This window comes from Arvicanthis niloticus, chromosome 4 (genome assembly GCF_011762505.2).
Source record: "Arvicanthis niloticus isolate mArvNil1 chromosome 4, mArvNil1.pat.X, whole genome shotgun sequence".
NCBI classification, from domain to species: Eukaryota; Metazoa; Chordata; class Mammalia; order Rodentia; family Muridae; genus Arvicanthis; species Arvicanthis niloticus.
The window spans coordinates 1,345,959-1,365,281 of NC_047661.1; the positions used below are offsets into that span (position 1 = coordinate 1,345,959).

At 43.2% G+C, this 19,323-nt stretch overlaps 1 protein-coding gene across 1 annotated transcript in view; it reads left to right on the forward strand.

The window, feature by feature from the left end:
- Fbxl13 (F-box and leucine rich repeat protein 13) overlaps nt 1-19,323 on the forward strand; it is a 175,371-nt gene that overhangs the window by 3,996 nt on the left and 152,052 nt on the right. Inside the window, exons 3-4 of the mRNA XM_034501419.2 lie at nt 7,646-7,749; nt 8,827-8,917. Coding sequence (XP_034357310.1) covers nt 7,646-7,749; nt 8,827-8,917 — 195 coding nt within the window. The remainder of the gene's footprint in view (nt 1-7,645; nt 7,750-8,826; nt 8,918-19,323) is intronic.

Here is a 19,323-nt window from a genome sequence, read left to right on the forward strand (position 1 = left end):
CATGTGTGTGAGGGTCTCTTTGTTCTTTGATGCCAGAGCTGTTGGTCCTTGAGTTTCAAGGAGTCTCCTGTCTCTACTCCCCCATCCCAGGCCTACTGAGATTATAGGTGTATGCTGTTGAACCTGCCTTTACGTGGGTTCTGGGGATCTAGACTCGGGTCCCCAACTTTGTGAGATAAGTGCTTTACCCAATGAGCTATCTCCTCAATTGAAAGTTAGATATTTTTAAGTGTTTGTTATATATTTTAAACAAGTGAAGTAAATTTTGGATACTTAGAAAATTGGGCAACAGATGTTTGCTTTGTATTTTCTGGTTCAGGAACTATATTTTTTAGAAAGTCCAAATTCAAAAAAATACATAATGGCAACACCTAGGGGCTGTACCCACAAGCAATTGGAGAAAACATGAGTACTGTTGTTTTCTTCTGATTCAGTATAGTCATTTTTTTTCTCTCAGAATGCAGACACTGTGCACACTGTACAAGTATCTCACTATCTGTCCCTTGGAGGTATTTCTGAAAGGCACTTACATTTTTAAACAAATTATTAAAGTAGGAGCCATGCAATGATGCTCAGTTGGTAGGATTTGGGTATATCAAAAAATTAGATGTATATATGTATTTCTCTAACTCTCTGCTTGGTAGAACTGGGTAGAACCTGCTAACACACATCCCTGCTCCAGAGAGATCAAAGATGAGCTGTGTGTATAACTCCAGTGACTACAAAATTATTAAACAAATAAACCTAGCAATTGTATCAGAGTAGGAGACTACACTTGGTTGATTTAGGTTAATATCTAGGAAAATGAGAGGAGTCTGCAAGCTGGCTCTTCCCAGCAGAGGGCGAGCTTCAGTTACAAATCATGACTGTAAAGCCACTTGAATATTATCTATATATGTATATATATGCATATGAAATTTTTATGGCTTCTATTCCATTTAAGATTCAGTTGTCAATTTGTACTGGAAAAAATGCATTTGTTTATAAGCCACATAGATTCTATTATTGGTTATTTGTTTTAAGGGCAGATACCTGTCACAGGTGTAAAAGAGAGGCACAGTGATTTGCACTTTCTTTCAAGATACATGAGAGATTAAGAAAGGAAATTGCAATACAGTTAGGTACCTTCCCTCATATTAAGGCAGGATGAAGCAACCCAGTAGGAGGACAAGGGTCCCCAAAGCAGGCAAAAACATCAGAAACAGCCCCTGGCCCTTCTGTTAGGAGTCCCACAAAACCACTAAGCTACACAACTATAACACACTATAACACACATGTTGAGGGCCTAGGTTAGACCCATGGGGGCTCCCTGATTGTTGGTTCAGTCTCAGTGAGCCCCTATGAGTCCAGTTTGTTTGATTCTGTGGGTTTTCTTGTGGTGTCCTATGCAACTTGATATGCCATGTTTGGTTGATATCCTTGGGAGGCTGACATTCTCTGAAGGGAAAGAGAAGAGATGGGGGTGGGGTGGGGTGAGGGCATGGAGGAGATGGCGGGGCAGAGGGAGAGGGAACAACTTTGATTGAGATGTAATATATGAGAAAATAAATTAATTAAAAAAGAAAAGGGAGTTGCCTGAGCCCAGGGGACCAGCCTGGGGAACACAGGAAAGCCTGCCTCAGTAGAAACATTCTCCAGTTACAAGAACCAGGAAATTGTATGTAGCAAGGGACAGTTTGCAGATTTGGGAGACGAGGGCTGCTTTACTAGCTTATTTTGCTGGACCTTTGGGTAAAGTTTATGGCTTCTTGGGTGTAGAGGACAAAATTTTGCAGCCCAGCCAGCCAGTTCCCAGATGTAGTTCTAAGGGGAATCAATGCTAAAGATAGGAAACGCTGCCAATTCATTATTTCTCCAGGAGTTACTTTCTCTAGGGATTAGCCACATACAATAATCTATTTCTCTATTGGTGACATAGTCTGTCAGGCATTCAAATGGTTGTCTTTCTCTCACATCCCAGTGGCTGCTGCTTCTCATATGTGATGTAAACCATCCAGTCTGAGCTGGAGTACAGCTGTGTTCCTGTAGTCCCAACAACTTGGGAGACAGGAGGGTTGCTTGGTCTGGTTATCCAGACCAGCCTGGATAACACAGTCAGACTTTGGCTCAAATAGATACTTCCCTCTCCAGTGCTGGTCTCAAGGGGTGTTTTCTACTCCCCAAGATAGCTTCTACATGACCAAGCCAGTTGGATTCCCTTAATAAGCTCAAGACAGTTCGATTTATAAAGCCACTAAAGTTGAACAGTGGTACCATCTGTTTAAATGTTGACAGAACATATCTGATTTACTTTCAAATGTTCATTATTGAACTATAAAGTAAAGCATGCCAGAAAGCAATGCTGTGCTAGCTTCATCTCCACCTTAGAGGTGGGCGAGCTATCCTTTGTTGCGGCCTGAGCTCCCCGACATGGGGGTCAAAATGTTTTAGACCACTCTATCAATGTTTGAACCCGCGCTGCCAAAAGCCTTAGGGGCTAAACTGTTAGAGCCTGCACTGCCCCAAGCTGCTCCGGTCCGAGGGTCGGGGTTCAGCAAGAGAGAGAGTGAGGACGGACACTAAGAATGGAGACCAGACAGAGTGTGATTCAATCCCATTTATTCTTCAGTCTCTCTTCTCTTCAAGTCCCTAGTTCCTAGTCCAAGTTCCAAGTCTTGAGTTCCTAGTCCCTAGATCCTAGTCCCTAGTGCCTCCAAGTTCCAAGCTTCTTTCTCCAATTGCTAAGTGCCTAATACCTAATAATAATCTCTTCTGTCTGCCTCTCACTTCTAAGCCACGCCTTCAAGTCACGCCTTTAATCATGCCCTTAGGTCTTGTCTCTAAATCTGATCTCTAAGTCACGCCCTTAAGTCACACACTTTTAAGTCTCACACACCCAAGGGAAGATCCTGGGTATCTAAAACAAGATGTTATCAGAGTGTGCTCAGCTGTTGTAGGCTATTGTAAACAAGTCTCTTGTCAGGGTAGATGGCTCAAGATGGCTGCAAGGATGATAGCCGCCTTCTGTTGGCTCCCCACAATCTTTGGCTTGTTTCATGGGGTTTGGGGAAGGGATAGGACAAACTTTGAACAGTGTTTAGATTTCTCTAGAACTGTGATTCTTGCAGGGCACTTTTTCTGAGTAAAGCAACCTCCTCTTTTCTAAGGGTGCAAACATCTAAGACATCTGTGCTATTTGTTCTATTGTCTGCTTCAGAGACACATTCTCTTGTCTGTTTAAAAGAACAAAACACTTCCAAATAGATATTATGAGCTCTCCCCATATCTGGCTCTGTAGAAAGATACACATGTGCATACTTCTGTGTGGGTACATGGTATGAGCAAGGAGCTCAAGGACAGGGTTTCATCACGAATGATTCTGGTCTGAATGTGTCCCAACAAGGCTCATGTGTTAGAATGTCAGCTCCCACTGAAGCAGTAGAGGGACTTCTCATAGCAGGTGTGGTCATGGGCCATCAGCCATAAAATTCAGCTTTCCCAGTCCTCTCCAGCTGCAGCAGGACAGTCCTCCATAAGTGCTGGCACCGCCCTCTTGATCTCCCAGCCTCTAGGTCATAAGCCATAAGAAACTGTGAATTACCCAGCCTGTGTTACTTTATTATTGCAGCCAAAAATGAACTGAGGCAAAAATCTACTGAGGCTGGAGGAAAATTGCTTAGTCTTCACAGAGCAACCTTGTCTACTGCTTCCTGTCTCCATTGTGGCTACAGGTCACTTTGAGGGGGCAGGCTGCTTGGCTTGCTTTTCCTGCTTTCCCATCTATAAGCTCTCTTCTTGCCACTCGGAAGTTTCTCTAAAGGGCCACACAAACATTCAATAATTGCTTTTATCTCCACAGTCCTAGAGCAGTTTTTATATTACTATTGAAGCCGTTAACATATTTACCATACTACCTGGGTATCTGACATAATAAACATGTTGTATTCCCACAAGTCTGTCTGTCTGTCTCTGCTCCTATCCTGCCACCTGCACCCCAAGCTATACTATCCAGTTAATCACTTTGTTGGTTATATCTGAACTACAGTTCAAGGGCATTCTCTTTTTCTTGCCATTTTATACCTAAATATGTTTTTCCCTTCTAACTTCTTGGGTTTAGCTTGGTATATAATCAGTCACTGGTATTATCACACTGCACTTTCAGTGGTTCAAGGGAACATCTGAGTTTCTTTGCTTTGGCCTCTTCCTTTAGTAGAGGACAGCAGCTGGATAGGCAAGGACTCCTGTGATCACTTGCTGTGTTATCTGACTGTTCATTCTGCTCTGGGCACAATTCAAAGCGGTTTGCAGATGTTAATGCATTGAATCCTCATGAGGGTCCTGTGATGTACAAACCTTTCTTATTCCACTTAAGGCATCAAGACCAAAGATCTTTTATGTACGGGGGGGGGGGGGGGAGGGGGGCTTTTGTCTGCTGGGATGTTTTCCCTTTACTTTGAGCAGAAAGTAACTATTAACGAGTTAGCTCTGGGTACTTGCTTAGCATCTCCAAGGCCCTGGATTCCATCCTCAGCACTTCAAAACCAGCCAACAGAAAATACTTGTTTATTCCCTGCTCACGCTGTCTCGTTGGCTGTGTGCAGTCCACTCATTAATGTGTACAGCTACGTGCTGTATCATTTTGTCCATTAGGATCAGATAAACAATGGTATTTCTTTGCTAAAAGTAAACTTTCCATCATTGCTAACTCCATCTACCTGTGTTGTCATTTTGGAGACTCATCTTCTCAATTTACCTAGGCTTCTGCAGGATAGCTTTTTGAGAAAGCAGCTTTTTGATCTGGAGAGCGTGGAAATACAAGGCAACATGCACTTTCTGATATTGAAGGAATCTCAGGTCTCAGCCTAAACTTAAAAATTAACTTCTCCAGAGACACGTTCAGGGAGAAGCACATTTCAAAGACTTACACACACATTCAAGGAGAAGGGCCCAAGATAAGAGAGTTAAAAGGTCATCAGGAAGTTGGGCCCTTGGCACAATAAACCTGGGTAAACAGGAGCTAAGTTAAGATAGACTTAGCTAATACTCATTGTCATAAGATAATGTTGCCAAGAAACTGGGCATGGGAGTGGCGTTTGAGGTAAGCATTGTCTAAGAGGTGACTGTAAGATTGCCCTTGTAAACCCTGTGAAAACTGTATAAAAACTTTTCTTAGCTGTAGCTCAGGGTTCCTCTAGCCTCTCTCTGTGTGTGTTTGTGTGTGTGTGTGTGTGTATGTAACCCCAGTGTGCTGGATCAATAAACCTCTTGCTTTTGCATCGAACCCCTTGTCTGTGAGTGTTTCTGTGGGAGCACGTCTTCCCTGTTCAGATCTCAGGGTCCAGCAATATTCCAACCCCTAACTTACTTCTTTCTTCCTTCCTTCTTTCCTTTCTCTCTCTCTCTCTCTCTCCCTCTCTCTCTCTCTCTTTCTCTCTCTCCAGGTTTCTCTCTGCAACAGCCCTGTAGACCAGGTTGGTCTTAAACTCACAGAGATCTATCTGCCTCTACCAGTCCAGTGCATGGGACAGGTATATGCTACCACACTTGTAACCCCATCCCCCAAATGTCTTAATTCCTATAAAGCTTATCTCCAGTAAGTCACTAACTCCAAGACTGCTGTGTGCATGGAAATTTCTTAACGAGCTTGCTAAAAATATAAAGCCCTAGGTAGCATCCTGAGAAAGCAGGTTGCCATCCAAATACTTCCGGAGTAAATGTCCTCTAAACACCAGAATATGAAGGAGGGAGAGGAATATGAAGGCTGTAGAGTAGGGAATGTAGAAACCCGTGGGCTCTGTAGACCCACACAGCAAAGCACCAGAGACAGATGGGCTTTTCAGCAGAGCCATTCAGGGAGCTGATGTAGCAGAAGGATCTGACGCTATTATTAGGTCCATTGATGCCTTTTCGGTAATAACCACCTTTTAAAATCTAGCTTGCAGCTGTGGGAGAACCAAGGGTGTCTTATGCAACCATATTTAGCCTTCAAGTAGCTGAGCTTCTCCTGAGAGAGGCTGGAAAGGGGCTGAACCAGGAATCTAAGAGGTTGTTACAGCCTATTTTCGTTTAAAAATTGTGTGTGTGTGTGTGTATGGGTGTTTTACCTGAATGTATGTATGCGCACTTCATACATGCCTGGTGCCCACCAAGGCCATAAAAGTGGGCTATATTCCCTGGAACTAGAGATGCCAACAGCCCTAAGCTGCTGTGAGGGCTCAGAACCAAACCTGGATCCTCTACAGAGCAGTGGAAGTCCCCTTAACTGCTAACCACCTCTCTAGCCCAGTGCTCTTTCTTATGAGAACTCTGTCCTGCTCCATACCCTTCCTCTGTCTCTGGAGTGTGGGCAGGGCACATGTTCCTGCCACAGAAAAAGAAGATAATAAGGTGCTATTAAGAGATGCTACTGGGTAGCTTCTTTTTGGTCTTCCATGCATTGTACATTAAAAACTGTTTTCAGTAGTTTCTGGAATATATTATCATCTTATTTCCAGCAGGCAGTAGCGAGGGATCAGGATCCTACTGGTAGGTTCCTAACTGGCTGTACACTAAGTGGTGGGGGAGGGGTGTTGCGAAGGAAGGAATGATGTATGTCCATTTGGTACAGCCCTTGTTCAGCTCATGATTGGACAGTCACATTGGTGAGATTGTATGGGTGTAGCTTCTGATGTTATTAGAAGACACACTCTCATAGCAAACCCCGACCCTCTGGCTCTTAGCCTCTTCCTGCTCCTCTTCTGCAATGCCCCCTTAGGTACAGGAGTGGTCTGTAGCTGTATCCACTGGGACTGGGCTCTACATCTCTGTAGATTGAATGGTTGTGGTTTTCTGTAGTGGTCTATATCTGTTGCAAAGAGAAGTTTCCTTGTTGAGGGGTGAAGACCATACTTCTCTCCAACAGTAGATTTTGACTATGGATTTTATCAGTCATTTTATGTTTTGCCTTGAGGAATTTTTTTTTACTTAAAAATGTTTTTTTCTTTTCTTTTGTGTTTTTTGTTTATTGATTTTTGTTTTTGTTTTTTTGTTTTTGTTTGTTTGTTTGTTTTGAGACAGGGTTTCTCTGTGTAGCTCTGGCTGTCCTAGACTCTTATAGACTGTTCTGAAAACAGTTTGAGACCAGGTTGGCCTCAAACTCACATAGCTCTGCCTGCTTTTGACTCTCAAGTACTGGGATTGAAGATGTGCACTCACCACTGCCCAGCTCTACGTTCTTTAAAGGATCAAAATCTGCTGCCAGAGGCTCCACCTTTCAGGAACAAGCAGGTCTGGCCTCAAGTGCAATCTCATTAACCTTGGTCATATCTTTACAAGCTTGTCTCCCTTTGTCCTCAGCCATCAGCAGACAATGGAGGGTAGAAACAAAAGGGTAGAAACCTTGGGTCTGAGCATTGTAATTATCTTCAGATTTGTATAAAAAATTTCTTACATAATACAAAAACTGTGTAGCAATTTCTATTGTGTCATCTGTAGGAGTTTTTAGACAAAGGCAAAATGTCCTGAATTTTGACTTGACTATAGCAGCATGCCAACACAGTAAATAGGAAGAGATACATGAGTGAAAACATATATAAATACATACATACATACATACACACACACACACACACATACATGTGTGGATGCAAAGGCACTGACTCCATCTTCATATTCGTCTCTTTAACAGGCGCTGTTATGTGGTTTACTTGTGACATGTCCTGAGGACCCACTGAAATATTTAGAGCGCATGATACTAAGTATCATTAAAAGTGGTCTGGAAAACCTTCTTTGGTAAGTATTGTTTTGAGGTATGGTAGGGAAATATTTTGGAGGTGAAGACCTTTGTTTAGTATCATGATAAGTTAGTATCATCTTTCCAATGAGTGTTTCAAATCTGGGGCTTGTTAAGAAATCTCTCTATAGGCTATTAGGTCCCCAAGATTTAATGTAAACATTATGCCCACTGATTGTCAGTGGGAGAAACACAGTGAGCTCCCATTTGTTGGTTTCAAGGGTAGCACACATCCTTGGTGTAAATCCTTGGTGAGGTGATTCTGATCCTCCTCCTCAGGGGAAATTCACCACCTCTCCTCCTGAAGACCCCCAAACTGGGGAGACCCTTACTCAAGTTTTGGGAAGTCGAGGCCACCCACAAACTCCAAGACACTGTACCTGGATGCAATCAGCAGAGGCTTTATTAGGGAAGTTGGCCGGCCAAGGTCAAACCACGAGCCTTCTCGAGCAGAGTTTGACCTAGAGTGGTGGGCTAAGGGGTCTTTTAAAGAGGAAAACCACAAACCAGGGGAGTGAGGAGTGGGTGAGGGGTTGCCAAGGATACATAACATAAGAATAACGAAACATTCCAGAGGAACCCACTCTGAATAATTTATAGTCATAAAAATCACTCCGTACACCCATTCTTCTCAAAAATGTGGTTTTACCATGTCACTGTGCCCTACCCTGTCATTACCAACTATTTCAGGTTAACTATTTCTCACATGCTCCAGCCATAGCCCCACCTAGATGACTTGCATCTTTTTTGTGGTCAGGAATGTGTCTTTCTGCTTTGGGCCTTCCCCACCCACAGGTGGATTCTTTTCCCTGAGGCTTGAGGGCCTGAAATCTTACATTCAGCTCCGCCTTCTGGAACCTGCATTCTCTTGCTCAGGTTTAGGGTAAAGAAAAAGCCTATATATATTTCATAAAATGATCTTTATAATTTTTCACTCTGCACTCCCAACTCTCCAGAGAATCAATGACTCCTTAAAGAATTACTTTAAAATGGAATTAATCTTGACCTTCCTTTGTGATTTCATTAAAGGGATATTCATTGATCCATCTTCATCTTGCTTTGTGATTTTATTAAAGGGACATGTGCATCCATCCATCACTGAAGCCAAGAGTTCGAAGACTTTCTGAAACTTACTTGGACGAACTTTTTGGACTGGATGATCAATTGGTAATTAATCAAGCATTCTCCAACACACCTTAAGTTCTGATGGAAATGCCCAAATAGAGTTTAGGTTTTATTGAGGGGGGTTATGAGGTCAAAATCTTTTTTTGAATTAAGGCCACAGAAGAAAGTGAGAGAATACCACACAGCCAATCACACCATATTTCTAAGGAGCCATCAGGCTTCCCACTCCCACTTTCTATTTCTAACTGTTTGCTTTTTTTCTTCTTCTTATGCACAGCAATAACATTATAAAAGCTAGGTTTAATAGCACATCCTGTAATCCCAGCACTCAGGTGGCTGATGCAGGAAGTTGGAGAGATGGAGGCCAACTTGGGGTACTTGGCAAGATCCTCTCTCAAAAATAAAACAAAAGCTTTAGAAAACCGTTAAAACAGGGTGCTTTCTTTTTTCCTAGTTACTTCCTTTTGTTTCTACCCTCGATTGTCTGCTGATTGCCACGATGGCTGAGGACAAAGGGAGACAAGCTTGTAAAGATATGACCAAGGTTAATGAGATTGCACTTGAGGTCAGACCTGCTTGTTCCTGAAAGGTGGAGCCTCTGGCAGAAGATTTTGATCCTTTAAGGAAAACAAGGGAGTAAATACAAAAGATGGAGAATTTTAGAACAGTGTGTGTGGAGCAGGGAGTTGGCAAAAGCAGACGGAGAGAGAAATATCAACAAAAAATTAGATATGATTAGGACAGTGTATGACACTTGATGACGACAGGAATGTGGCCTGTGTAAGTCCAAGCAAACCTTGAGGACCCTCAGAAAAGCTGGACATTATGGTGCGTTGAGTAGTTATGGCTCCGTAGAGCTCTTACCTTCTTCTCTAGCACAATGTCTGCCTGGTGCTTCCATGCTTTCCATCATAATGACAATGGACAAAACCTGTGAAACTGTAAGCCAGCCCTGACTGAATGTTTTATGCCTAAGAGTTGTCTTGGTCATGGCATCTATTCACAATGATAAAACCCTAAGTAAAACAGAAGTTGGTACCAGGGACTGGGGCATTGCTGTGATAGAGGTGACCGTGCTTTTGTTTGGAGGAATGTGGAGTTTGGAGCTTCGTGCTAAGAAAGCAGTGGGATTCTTTAAGCGACAGTTAATGAGCCATTCTAGTAGTAACATGGAAGACAGTGGTACTAAGGGTGAATTGTGGCGACCTGGCTCAAGAGGTACCAGAGGAGAAGAATGTTAATATGTGGCCTTAAGACTTCTTATATTTTGGCAAAGAATTTGGCTGCCTTTTGTACTTGTCCAAAATTTTGCCTGGGGCTAAAGTGGAGAGTTTTGCATTAATTGCATTAACAAAGGACACCTCAAAATAGCCTAGTATAGACTCTGTCATGTGGTAACTAAGGTTAACTCTTATGAAGAGTGTTTTGTTGAAAAGGAGCAAGCTAATCGAAGAATGCAACATATAAAATGTGTGGTGCAAGGATCAAAGGGGCACCAGGAAGTAGAATGGAGCTAAATCCTGTGTTCAAATAGATAAATAGATTAAAGATATTATATGGAATTAAGGGAATAATGACCTCAGGGCAAGATCCCACCCAGCTAAGCTTCCATCTTGTGAAAAGGAATTAAAGAATGGTTTAGGTCCAGGCTTGACAGTACACAGCTTTTATCCCAGCATGTAGGAGACAGAGATAGGCAGATGTCTGAGTTCAAGGTCAGCCTGGTCTATAGAGCAAGTTTCAGTATAGCCAAGCTTAGGCAGTGAAGGAAACCATTGAAAACAGAAAGCTGATGAAAATGTAATTGAATGAGGTGGTCATGTTTGTTCCAGACGCAGCAAACAGCAGAACTTGGCAGCTTCAGCCACGTGGTTCTGGTTTTAGAGTCAGGGATAGAAGAAAGGGATTATGGAATTTGTGACTAAGGAAAGCACCTGAGTCGAGGTATATGTCAGGGGTATCCCTGCATGAAAGCCCAGAGAGGGCATTGTGTGAAACTGAAGGTGAAACCTAGATTGCCTTGGAGACCCCAATATGTTAGAGATGCTAGATACCCAAAGAGAAAAAAAATGCTAACTGGGAGGAGAATCATCCCAAGAGAAAGAAGTGTGTTGTAGTCAACAAAAAAATGAAAGGAGTTAAGATTTTAAGATCGTTTTGGCATCAGACCTAGAGATACTGAATTTGGAGTTTGCCTAGCTGGTTTTCTGTCTTGCTTTGGTCCAGAATTTCCTCACTATGCTTCCTTCTCTACATTTTGGAATGGTAATGTATGTCCTGTGCCATTATATATTGGAAGAATGTGAGCTGTTTTTTTATTTGACTTTACAGAGGATTATAGTTAAGAGATTACATGAATCTCAAAAGAGACTTTGAACATTGGACTTTTAAACAAGTTTGAGACTGTTAAAGACTATGAGGACTTTTGAAGTTGGATTAAATGCATTTTGTATTATGGCTACAAGTCTTTGGGAGCCAGGGAGTGGAGTGTGGTGGTTTGAATAAGTATGGCCTCTAGAGACTCAAGTATTTGAATGCTTTGGCTCATAGGAGATGTGACCTTGTTGGAATAGATGTGGCTTTGTTGGAGGGAGTGCATCACTTTTGGGGCTGGCTTTGAGGTCTGCTATGTTGAAGCTACACCCAGTGTGACACACAGTCCCCTTTTGCTGCCTTTGATCAAGATGTAGAACACAGCTCCTTCTCCAGCACCATGCCTACCTGCCTGGATGCTGCCATGTTTCTTACCATGATGATAATAAACTAAACCTGAAACTGTAAGCCAACCAGTTTTCTTTTAATAAGACTTGCCTTGGTCCTGCTGTCTTTTCATGGTGATAAAACCCTAACTAAGACAGATATTGAAAATTGCAATTGAAATCATATTCAAAGTGGGTTCTGAACCTCGGGAACACAGGATAGGTTATGGATCAGCCTAGGGACCTCAGTGTTTTGCAACAGAGAAACAGATGTAGAGGGCTGTGATGATTCTGCCAAGTCTGGGATTACCTGGAGGCTCTAGTACAAGGGCTAGACCCCATGCATCTGATAGGGATTGATGTACATTATAGTGTATAGATTAAGAACACTTTATCAACCACAGAGCTTTGGTCTACTAAAGAGTGCAGATATCTGCAAGCTATGTTCTTGGAGATATTTGGAGACACCTCAGGGATTAAGTGTTACATGAAATATTACAAAATGCAATACACACTATTGCCGGCAAGGCACTGACAGGCCTTGTTCTCATCTCATGGAGACTCTCTGACTCAGAGCTTTGAAATCTCACCACCCAGCTCACTAAGTTCCCACTGGCAGGTCACTACCACACCAACCCATGCATCCAAGTTCCCAAGGCCTTTTGGGGTGCACTTCTTGCAACCCCATGCTTTGCTGCAGTACCTTTCTCTCTGGAACCCAGTTTAGCTACTGTGTGAAGGAAAACACCATACAAACTTAGTTCAGAATCAATGGTAACTCAATTGTTGGGTGTAAAAACTAACATCTTAATTATAAGCCATTCTAAGTTAAATCCTCCAGTAGCAGATCTAAGTGGATCTGCCAACTGATATGGGGTCTCCGATATCTATATGTTCCTGTTCTCCAGCCCACACTTCTTTCCTATGTCCCTCTGTCCAACACAGAAGTCCTACCTACTCACCCAGTGATTGGTTTTTTTATTCATCAGAAGGGTCACATGAAGTTCTGAGTACAGTGATTCACTACTTGTCCCAGGCAGCCCCTAGTTGGGAAGCTGAATTAGGATCAAAATACCCACAGCACCAGGGCTATCCACAACAATTAAGAGTGAGGTGCAGGAGATAGGATTCTGGGTGCTCCATTTCTATCTTTTCTCTCTAGAGCAAGTTTGCTTTCAGTGATATTTTGATTGAAAAAAACTGCTGTACATGTACTAACACGTTTGAGAAACACTGATGAGGAAAGAGAGTAAACTTCATGGCTAGTATAAGCATCATAGAAGATGTAAGATCAGGTTGCGCCAAGGTTTATAGAAGTCCTCGAGAAGCTTTAAACTACTGGGGAGAATTCTAAGAGGCATCAACAACTCAAATCTAAAGCTTTACTGGGAAATGGATTTGCTGTTTGATATTAAAGTGCAAAGAATAAAATGATGGTAGCTGATTCGGACCTCGAAAGGAGCATGGTAATTTGCTAAGGTATAGAATACATACTGTATAAGTTGGAAAAAAAAAATAACTATGAGATTTGACTTTGCAACAACACTGAGGAAAATATTTAAGCTTAGATATAAAAATGTGAATCTCTAGATACTCTGGGTTCCTTAACTAGAGAGCTCACGTTAGGCTAGATGCAGATTAATTCATTCCTTCACACTCAGAGAAAAACAGTAAAAGTAACATTGAAGAATGAAACACTGTGTGTTTGACATTTCAAATCAGCATACTAATATTATCTTTTTTTAAAAGCAATTTTCATTCCTATAATTTTCTGTCTAGCTATAATGGCCAGCAAGGAGGCATTTAATGATTTCACAAAAATTTAAAGGTCATGAACCATTACAATTTCTCACACTGTTTAAGGTTGCTTTGCAGGAGTTTACAGTCTTACTATTAAGTTCTGCACAGCCAGCGGGGCTGCCTATTATCTGTCTGTTTACAAAATGTAAATATGTCTTGTCATCTAGAAGAGTTGACATAGGGAACTGGGAAGGGCAAAAATGTAGCCACCAGCAGCTACGGGAAACCCGGTTCACCTGAGAGGAAGCCTGGGAATGAACGGGAATGGAGAGCTAGAGAAATGTGGGGCCAAGACAAAGTATTCTGATCAAGGCCCAAAGTTTAATATTTTGCTTTCACATATAAAGGGGAAGTCCCACCCACCAGAGTCTCTTCTTGCTTCAGCCCAGGGGTTGGGCAAGGAGTTAGCAGTCCGGAAGGTGTCAAGGCTAGCTCAGCAGGCAGTCCATTCTTCTTAGCTAGGTAGCAGACTGTAGGACGAAAAGGCTGGCAATGCAATGCATCTCAGGTCCTACTGTTGCTTGGTGTATTGTGGTAAAAGACTCACAGGCCTGCTTGGGCCTGGGGGGAAGGGCACACAAAAAAGATACTCTTAAAAAGCTGAAATTGCTCTCATAACCACAGACAGAAAGACTAACTGTAAAGCTCCCAATGAGAGACTCAACCTCTGTGAGGAGGACTCTAACCCTACAGACTCAATGACCATTCCTCAGGAAAGAACAGCTCCATATGGGCCTACTAATTACAAGAGAAGCATACTTAAAAATGTTTCCTGATGGCAGACGGCAGAGTTGAAGTGAAGACCTCCAAACTCGGGAGACCCTTCCTCAAGTCTCAGGAAATCACGACCACCCAAAAAATCACAAGAAACCATACCTGGATGCAATCAGCAGAGGTTTATTAGGGAAAGAGCTGGCAGCCAGCGGTCTGACCACGTACTCACGCAGGAGTAAGGTCCGACCCCTGCCAGCCAGTCTGAGGAAGGTTTTAAAGGGAAAAACCACAAACCAGGGTAGTGGGAAGGGGTGAGGGGTTGTCAAGGATACAAAACATAAAAATAGTGGTACATTTCAGAGAAACCCACCCTTAAAGGTTAATAGCCATGGAAATTACTCAGTACAATCATTCTTCTCAAAAATGTGGTTTTACCAAGTCACCGTCCCCTATACTATCATTACAAAATATTTCTCACTTCCTCCGGTCACAGTCCCACCTAGATGGCTTGTATTTTTTATGGTCAGGAATGCGTCTTCCTGCTTCGCCCCCCCCCCGCCCCCCACACAGGTGGGCCTGCTGCCTGAGGCTTGAGGAATGTAATCCAGCAAGTGTCCTCTGATTCAGGGGCAATGTCCTTCACCAGAATGTGAAGGCCTGAAATCTTATTTTCAGTTCCGAGTTCTGGAATCTGCACTTTTCCTGCTCAGGTCTAAGGCGAAAAATCTACACATATTTCATAAAATGGCCTTTATAATTTTTCACTCTACAGAAGCATCACAGGAAAGTCAGAGAATGTCACAGTCAATGTCCCAGTGGCCGTCTTGTTAGTTTATCTCTCTTCTGTTCTTTGTGTCAGATTATTAGAAGATCAACCATAGGTTTTACTTTTAAAGTCCTTAAGTGTGTGTCTCTGACATGAAAAGATGTCTTTAGAGAACGTAAATGCAATGGCAGGGTGGAACATGGTGGCTGCTGAGTAAGATATCTAGGCATGGTCTCTCCACAGACAAACCAAGTCAAACATCCTTCAAACTACAAAGTACCTTTCACAAGTGCTGGGGAAGCCAGGTCAGAGAGCATGGAACCAGCTTTTAGTATAACAAAACAAAAGAAGCACTGTTAGACGTTAGTGTTAGATGTCTGCACAGCTCAGAACAGACCACTCCAGACCACACGGTTCCAAGGGGGGGTTTATTCAGGAGATAGGGGAAGGTGAGGGGAAGAAGATAGAAGGAAACGGAAGAAGAGAAGTAGAGGCCGGCCATGACCACATGGAGAGAGAGGAAGAGGAGGGGGAGGGGCGAGGACAGAGAAGCTAGAGGCAAGAGAGTAAGAGATTAAGACCTGGCTATTGCCAGATAACTGTGGGGAGGAGCATACCTGGCTATAAGGAGCAGGCCCTTAACAGGACTGACTATATATTTGTAATAGGAAAGAAAACAAGTTTGAAGTGAAGTTGTTTTAAAGTGCTGTGATAACCAGAAGTTGTTTTGATAATCAAAAGTTGTTTTGAAAACCTTATGAATCAAAATATTTATACATTAAAATAATTTGTTTTGAATAAGTGTGATAACCAGCTGTAATGAAGTCATAGCCCTACAGATATCCAGACACATCTGGTTATCACACCTAATTCAAGCATAAAAAGGAGCCCTTGGCCGGAGCACTTCATCACACTGGTAGCCATGGTGACCTAGCGTGATCCCATCACACTGGTAGCCATGACTGGCTAGCGTGATCCTCTGTTCAGGCCTCCTCTGCAGCCGAGAGACCAAGCACTCTGCAGCATGAATCATCAAAGCAACAGCCGAGAGACTGAGCAGTCTGTACCTAATCACCAAGGAGACAGCCGAGAGACCGCAGCCTCCAACTTTGTGGTCAAGCACTCTCTGGACCTGAGCTGCTGGAAACTACAGTCATAAAGACTCAGGCCGTATAACCCATAATTAATAATGTACTCATTGCTATACTTATTTCTTTGGTAATTAGCAACTGATTGTTTGTGTTTATTGTATTGATATTGATAGAGTCAATGCATAGGAAATGTGGCAATACCTCATTGTTACAATAGCTTTAGCATTGGTGATAATATATTGTTTGCTGTGCATTATTAAAGAGCAATTAAATATCAAACCTCTCTGTCTCTGGCTTACTCTCTCCCCTCTTGTGGAACTGACCATCTCACAGTCAATCCTGTATACAATTCCTGAGTGGAGGAGGACCTGTCGATCCTCTTCCTACGGGGACCTTAAAACCTTATCACAACCTGCTCATAAAGATAACATACTAGGGCTCTCGACACTGGCTGTTGCCAGGTAACTGTGGAGGTGGAGTTTAGACAGAATACTAACTGAGAACAGGAAGGCCACAATTAGCTGTGAACTCCCCCATCCCAGTGGTCTCCTCCCCCCCACCCCAACCTCAAGCAGCCCAGCATATAGGGAGATACTACCCTCTTTGGCAGAAGACAGTTCATGCCTTACTTAGACTTGAAAGTCAGTACTAGGTCTGACTCAGTGCAAGCCAGTGTTAGGCAACACTGCACAATCCCTAATGCCCAGATAGTTCCTGCAGACAGCCTGGAGAGTGAATGCAACCACTCCCCCACCAAGCTAGGGCAGTGCAGTAGGCTTTGTCTCAGAGGGTAGTGCTAGGTCTACCATAGTGAGACCCAGCACTCTTGAGAGGCTGGAGGCCTTATACCCAGGGTAGGGCTCACAGAGTTTCTCAACTGCCTTAGCATTTGATAGACATATGTGTTGGTGGTTGTTATGAGTGACTGTCCTCTGAGCCAAGTAATTGCTATCTTGGGGAGTTCAGCTGTACCACCCTGGCTGTGCTTGTTGATTGTTTATACTTCCTTCATGGATAAATGGGGAGAGTCATGAGACCCTTATCTGAGTGTCTGTCTGCTCCTTAATTCCTGTTAAAAACAACTCATCCTGGAGTATATAGGCTGGTAAAGACCTATTGATAGTCTCTATCTATGGAGCTGTGAGGATGCCCTCATCCCTGCTGGGTAAAGGTTTTTCAAGGGCATCCTGTTGAGGGGCTAGTGGAGGAATACCCACACTCTTGTTAGTAACCCCCCTCACTTATGCTCTGTAAGGAAGCCCAGTCAACTCATTGGTTCTTCAGTGTGGACATTAGCAGAATTGTGTCTCAGTTTGTTGTTGGGTCCTGAAGAGAAGGAGTAGACATTATTTACATCTCCCCCTGGGAGATTTTAGTGACAGCAGGGCCAATTGGAGTTTTTCCCTTCTATATTTCCAGCCTTGAAATGAACCTGGGCACAAGTATCCTCCAGAGACTGAGAAGTTCTCTGAAGCTGTGAGCTTAGGGAGGAACTATTTCTACCATCTTCTGACACCTGGTAGGACAGCCACTGCCGAGCCAAGGCTCTGGACTTCCCTAGGTATCAGACAGGGTCCTGCACCTGTTGGCTCACATAAGCACTTGGGCTTATATCACTGACAGCTACATAATGGGCTTTATCATGTTTCTGATACTGCGCATCCTTGGGCTGAGACTCAGGTGTAACCCATCTCAGAATCCTAAAAATTGCTAAGTTGAAACTGTCTTCACCAACATCAAGCAAAGCATATAGACTCTATTTTCTGAGTGTGGGACATGGTAGTAAACAAAAATCTTTTTCCTTGAGACATAGTACCAGTCTGGGTAAACCTTATACTGGATAGATCCTTGTGGTCTCATCTTTAAGCCTTCATGTAGATAGGGCATTTCTTTGCTATGGTGCCAGAGGAAGAAAAGCCACCCAGCCTATTGACTTCTGTATTGGTTAAAGCCACTGTAGTCTTCGCTCTAGTTCTGGTTTTGGATCACAAGTCTACCCAGAGCAGTGTAGGTACTGGTTCCTCCCCAGTGTGTTGTAGTCTTGGCAGGCAGTGGGCTTAGGTGGTGTGCTAGCTGGTTTTATGTCAATTTGACTCAATTTGTCATCTAGAGGAGGGAATCTTAGCTAATAAAATGCTTCCGTAAGATCGGGCTATAGGCAAGCCTATAGGGCATTTTCTTGTGGGGAGCCGACAGAAGGCAGATATCATCCTTGCAGCCATCTTGAGCCATATACCCTGATAAGAGATTTGATTACAATAGCCTACAACAGCAGAGCACACTCTGATAACATCTTGTTTTAGATACCCAGGATCTTCCCTTGGGTGTGTGAGACTTAAAGCTGTGATTTAGAGCTGAGACTTAAGGGCGTGACTTAGAGATCAGATTTAGAGACAAGGCCTAAGGGCATGACTTAAAGGCGTGACTTAGAGGTGTGGCTTAGAAGTGAGATATATAAAAGGCAAGAGGCAGACAGAAGAGTTCAGTACAACTTGGAACTAGGAATTAGGTTAGAGAGTACAACTTAGAGTACAACTTGGAGTAGGAATTAGGCATTGAGGAAGAAGACACTTGGACTAGAGAACTCAGAAGAAATTATTATTAAGTAGTAGGCACTTGAGACTCGAGACAGGCAATTAGGTATTAGGCACTTAGCACTTGGAAGAAGTAACTTGGAACTTGGAGGCACTAGAGACTAGGAACCGGGGACTAGGATCTCAAGACTTGGGACTTGGAGAGAAGAAGAGAGACTGAAGAATAAACGGGATTGAATCACACTCTGTCTGGTTTCCATTCCTCACGTCCATCCTCACTCTCTCTCTTGCTCAACCCCCGAGCGGCAGACTGAGGCAGTTTGAGGCAGTGTGGGCTCTAACAGTTTAGCCCCCAAGGCTTTTGGCAGTGTGGGTTCAACATTGACAGAGCAGTCCACAACATTTTTGGCTCCCAAACGTGGAGCAGCTTGGGCCGCAACATTTTTTGGCGCCCAACATGGGGCAGTGCAGTTCTCAAAATTTCTGGCCCCCAGTGTGGGGCAGAGAGGTCTTCAACATTTTCTTAATTAGAGATTGATGTGGGAGGGCCCAGCTCATTGTATGCTGGGCAGCCCTGGGCTGATGGTCCTGGTTTTATAAGAAAGCAGACTGAGGAAGCCATAAGGGGTGTCTTAGTCACTGTTCTACTGGTGTGAAGAGACACCACGAACAAGGCAACTCTTGTGAAAGAAAGCATTTAGTTAGGGCTTTGCTTCACAGTTTCAGAGGATCAGTCTGTTGTCATCATGATGGGAGTATGGTGGGACCTGAGCTGTAGCTGAGAGCTTCATCCTAATATACAGGCAACAGACAGAGAGAAATACTGGCCCGGTATGTGTTTTTT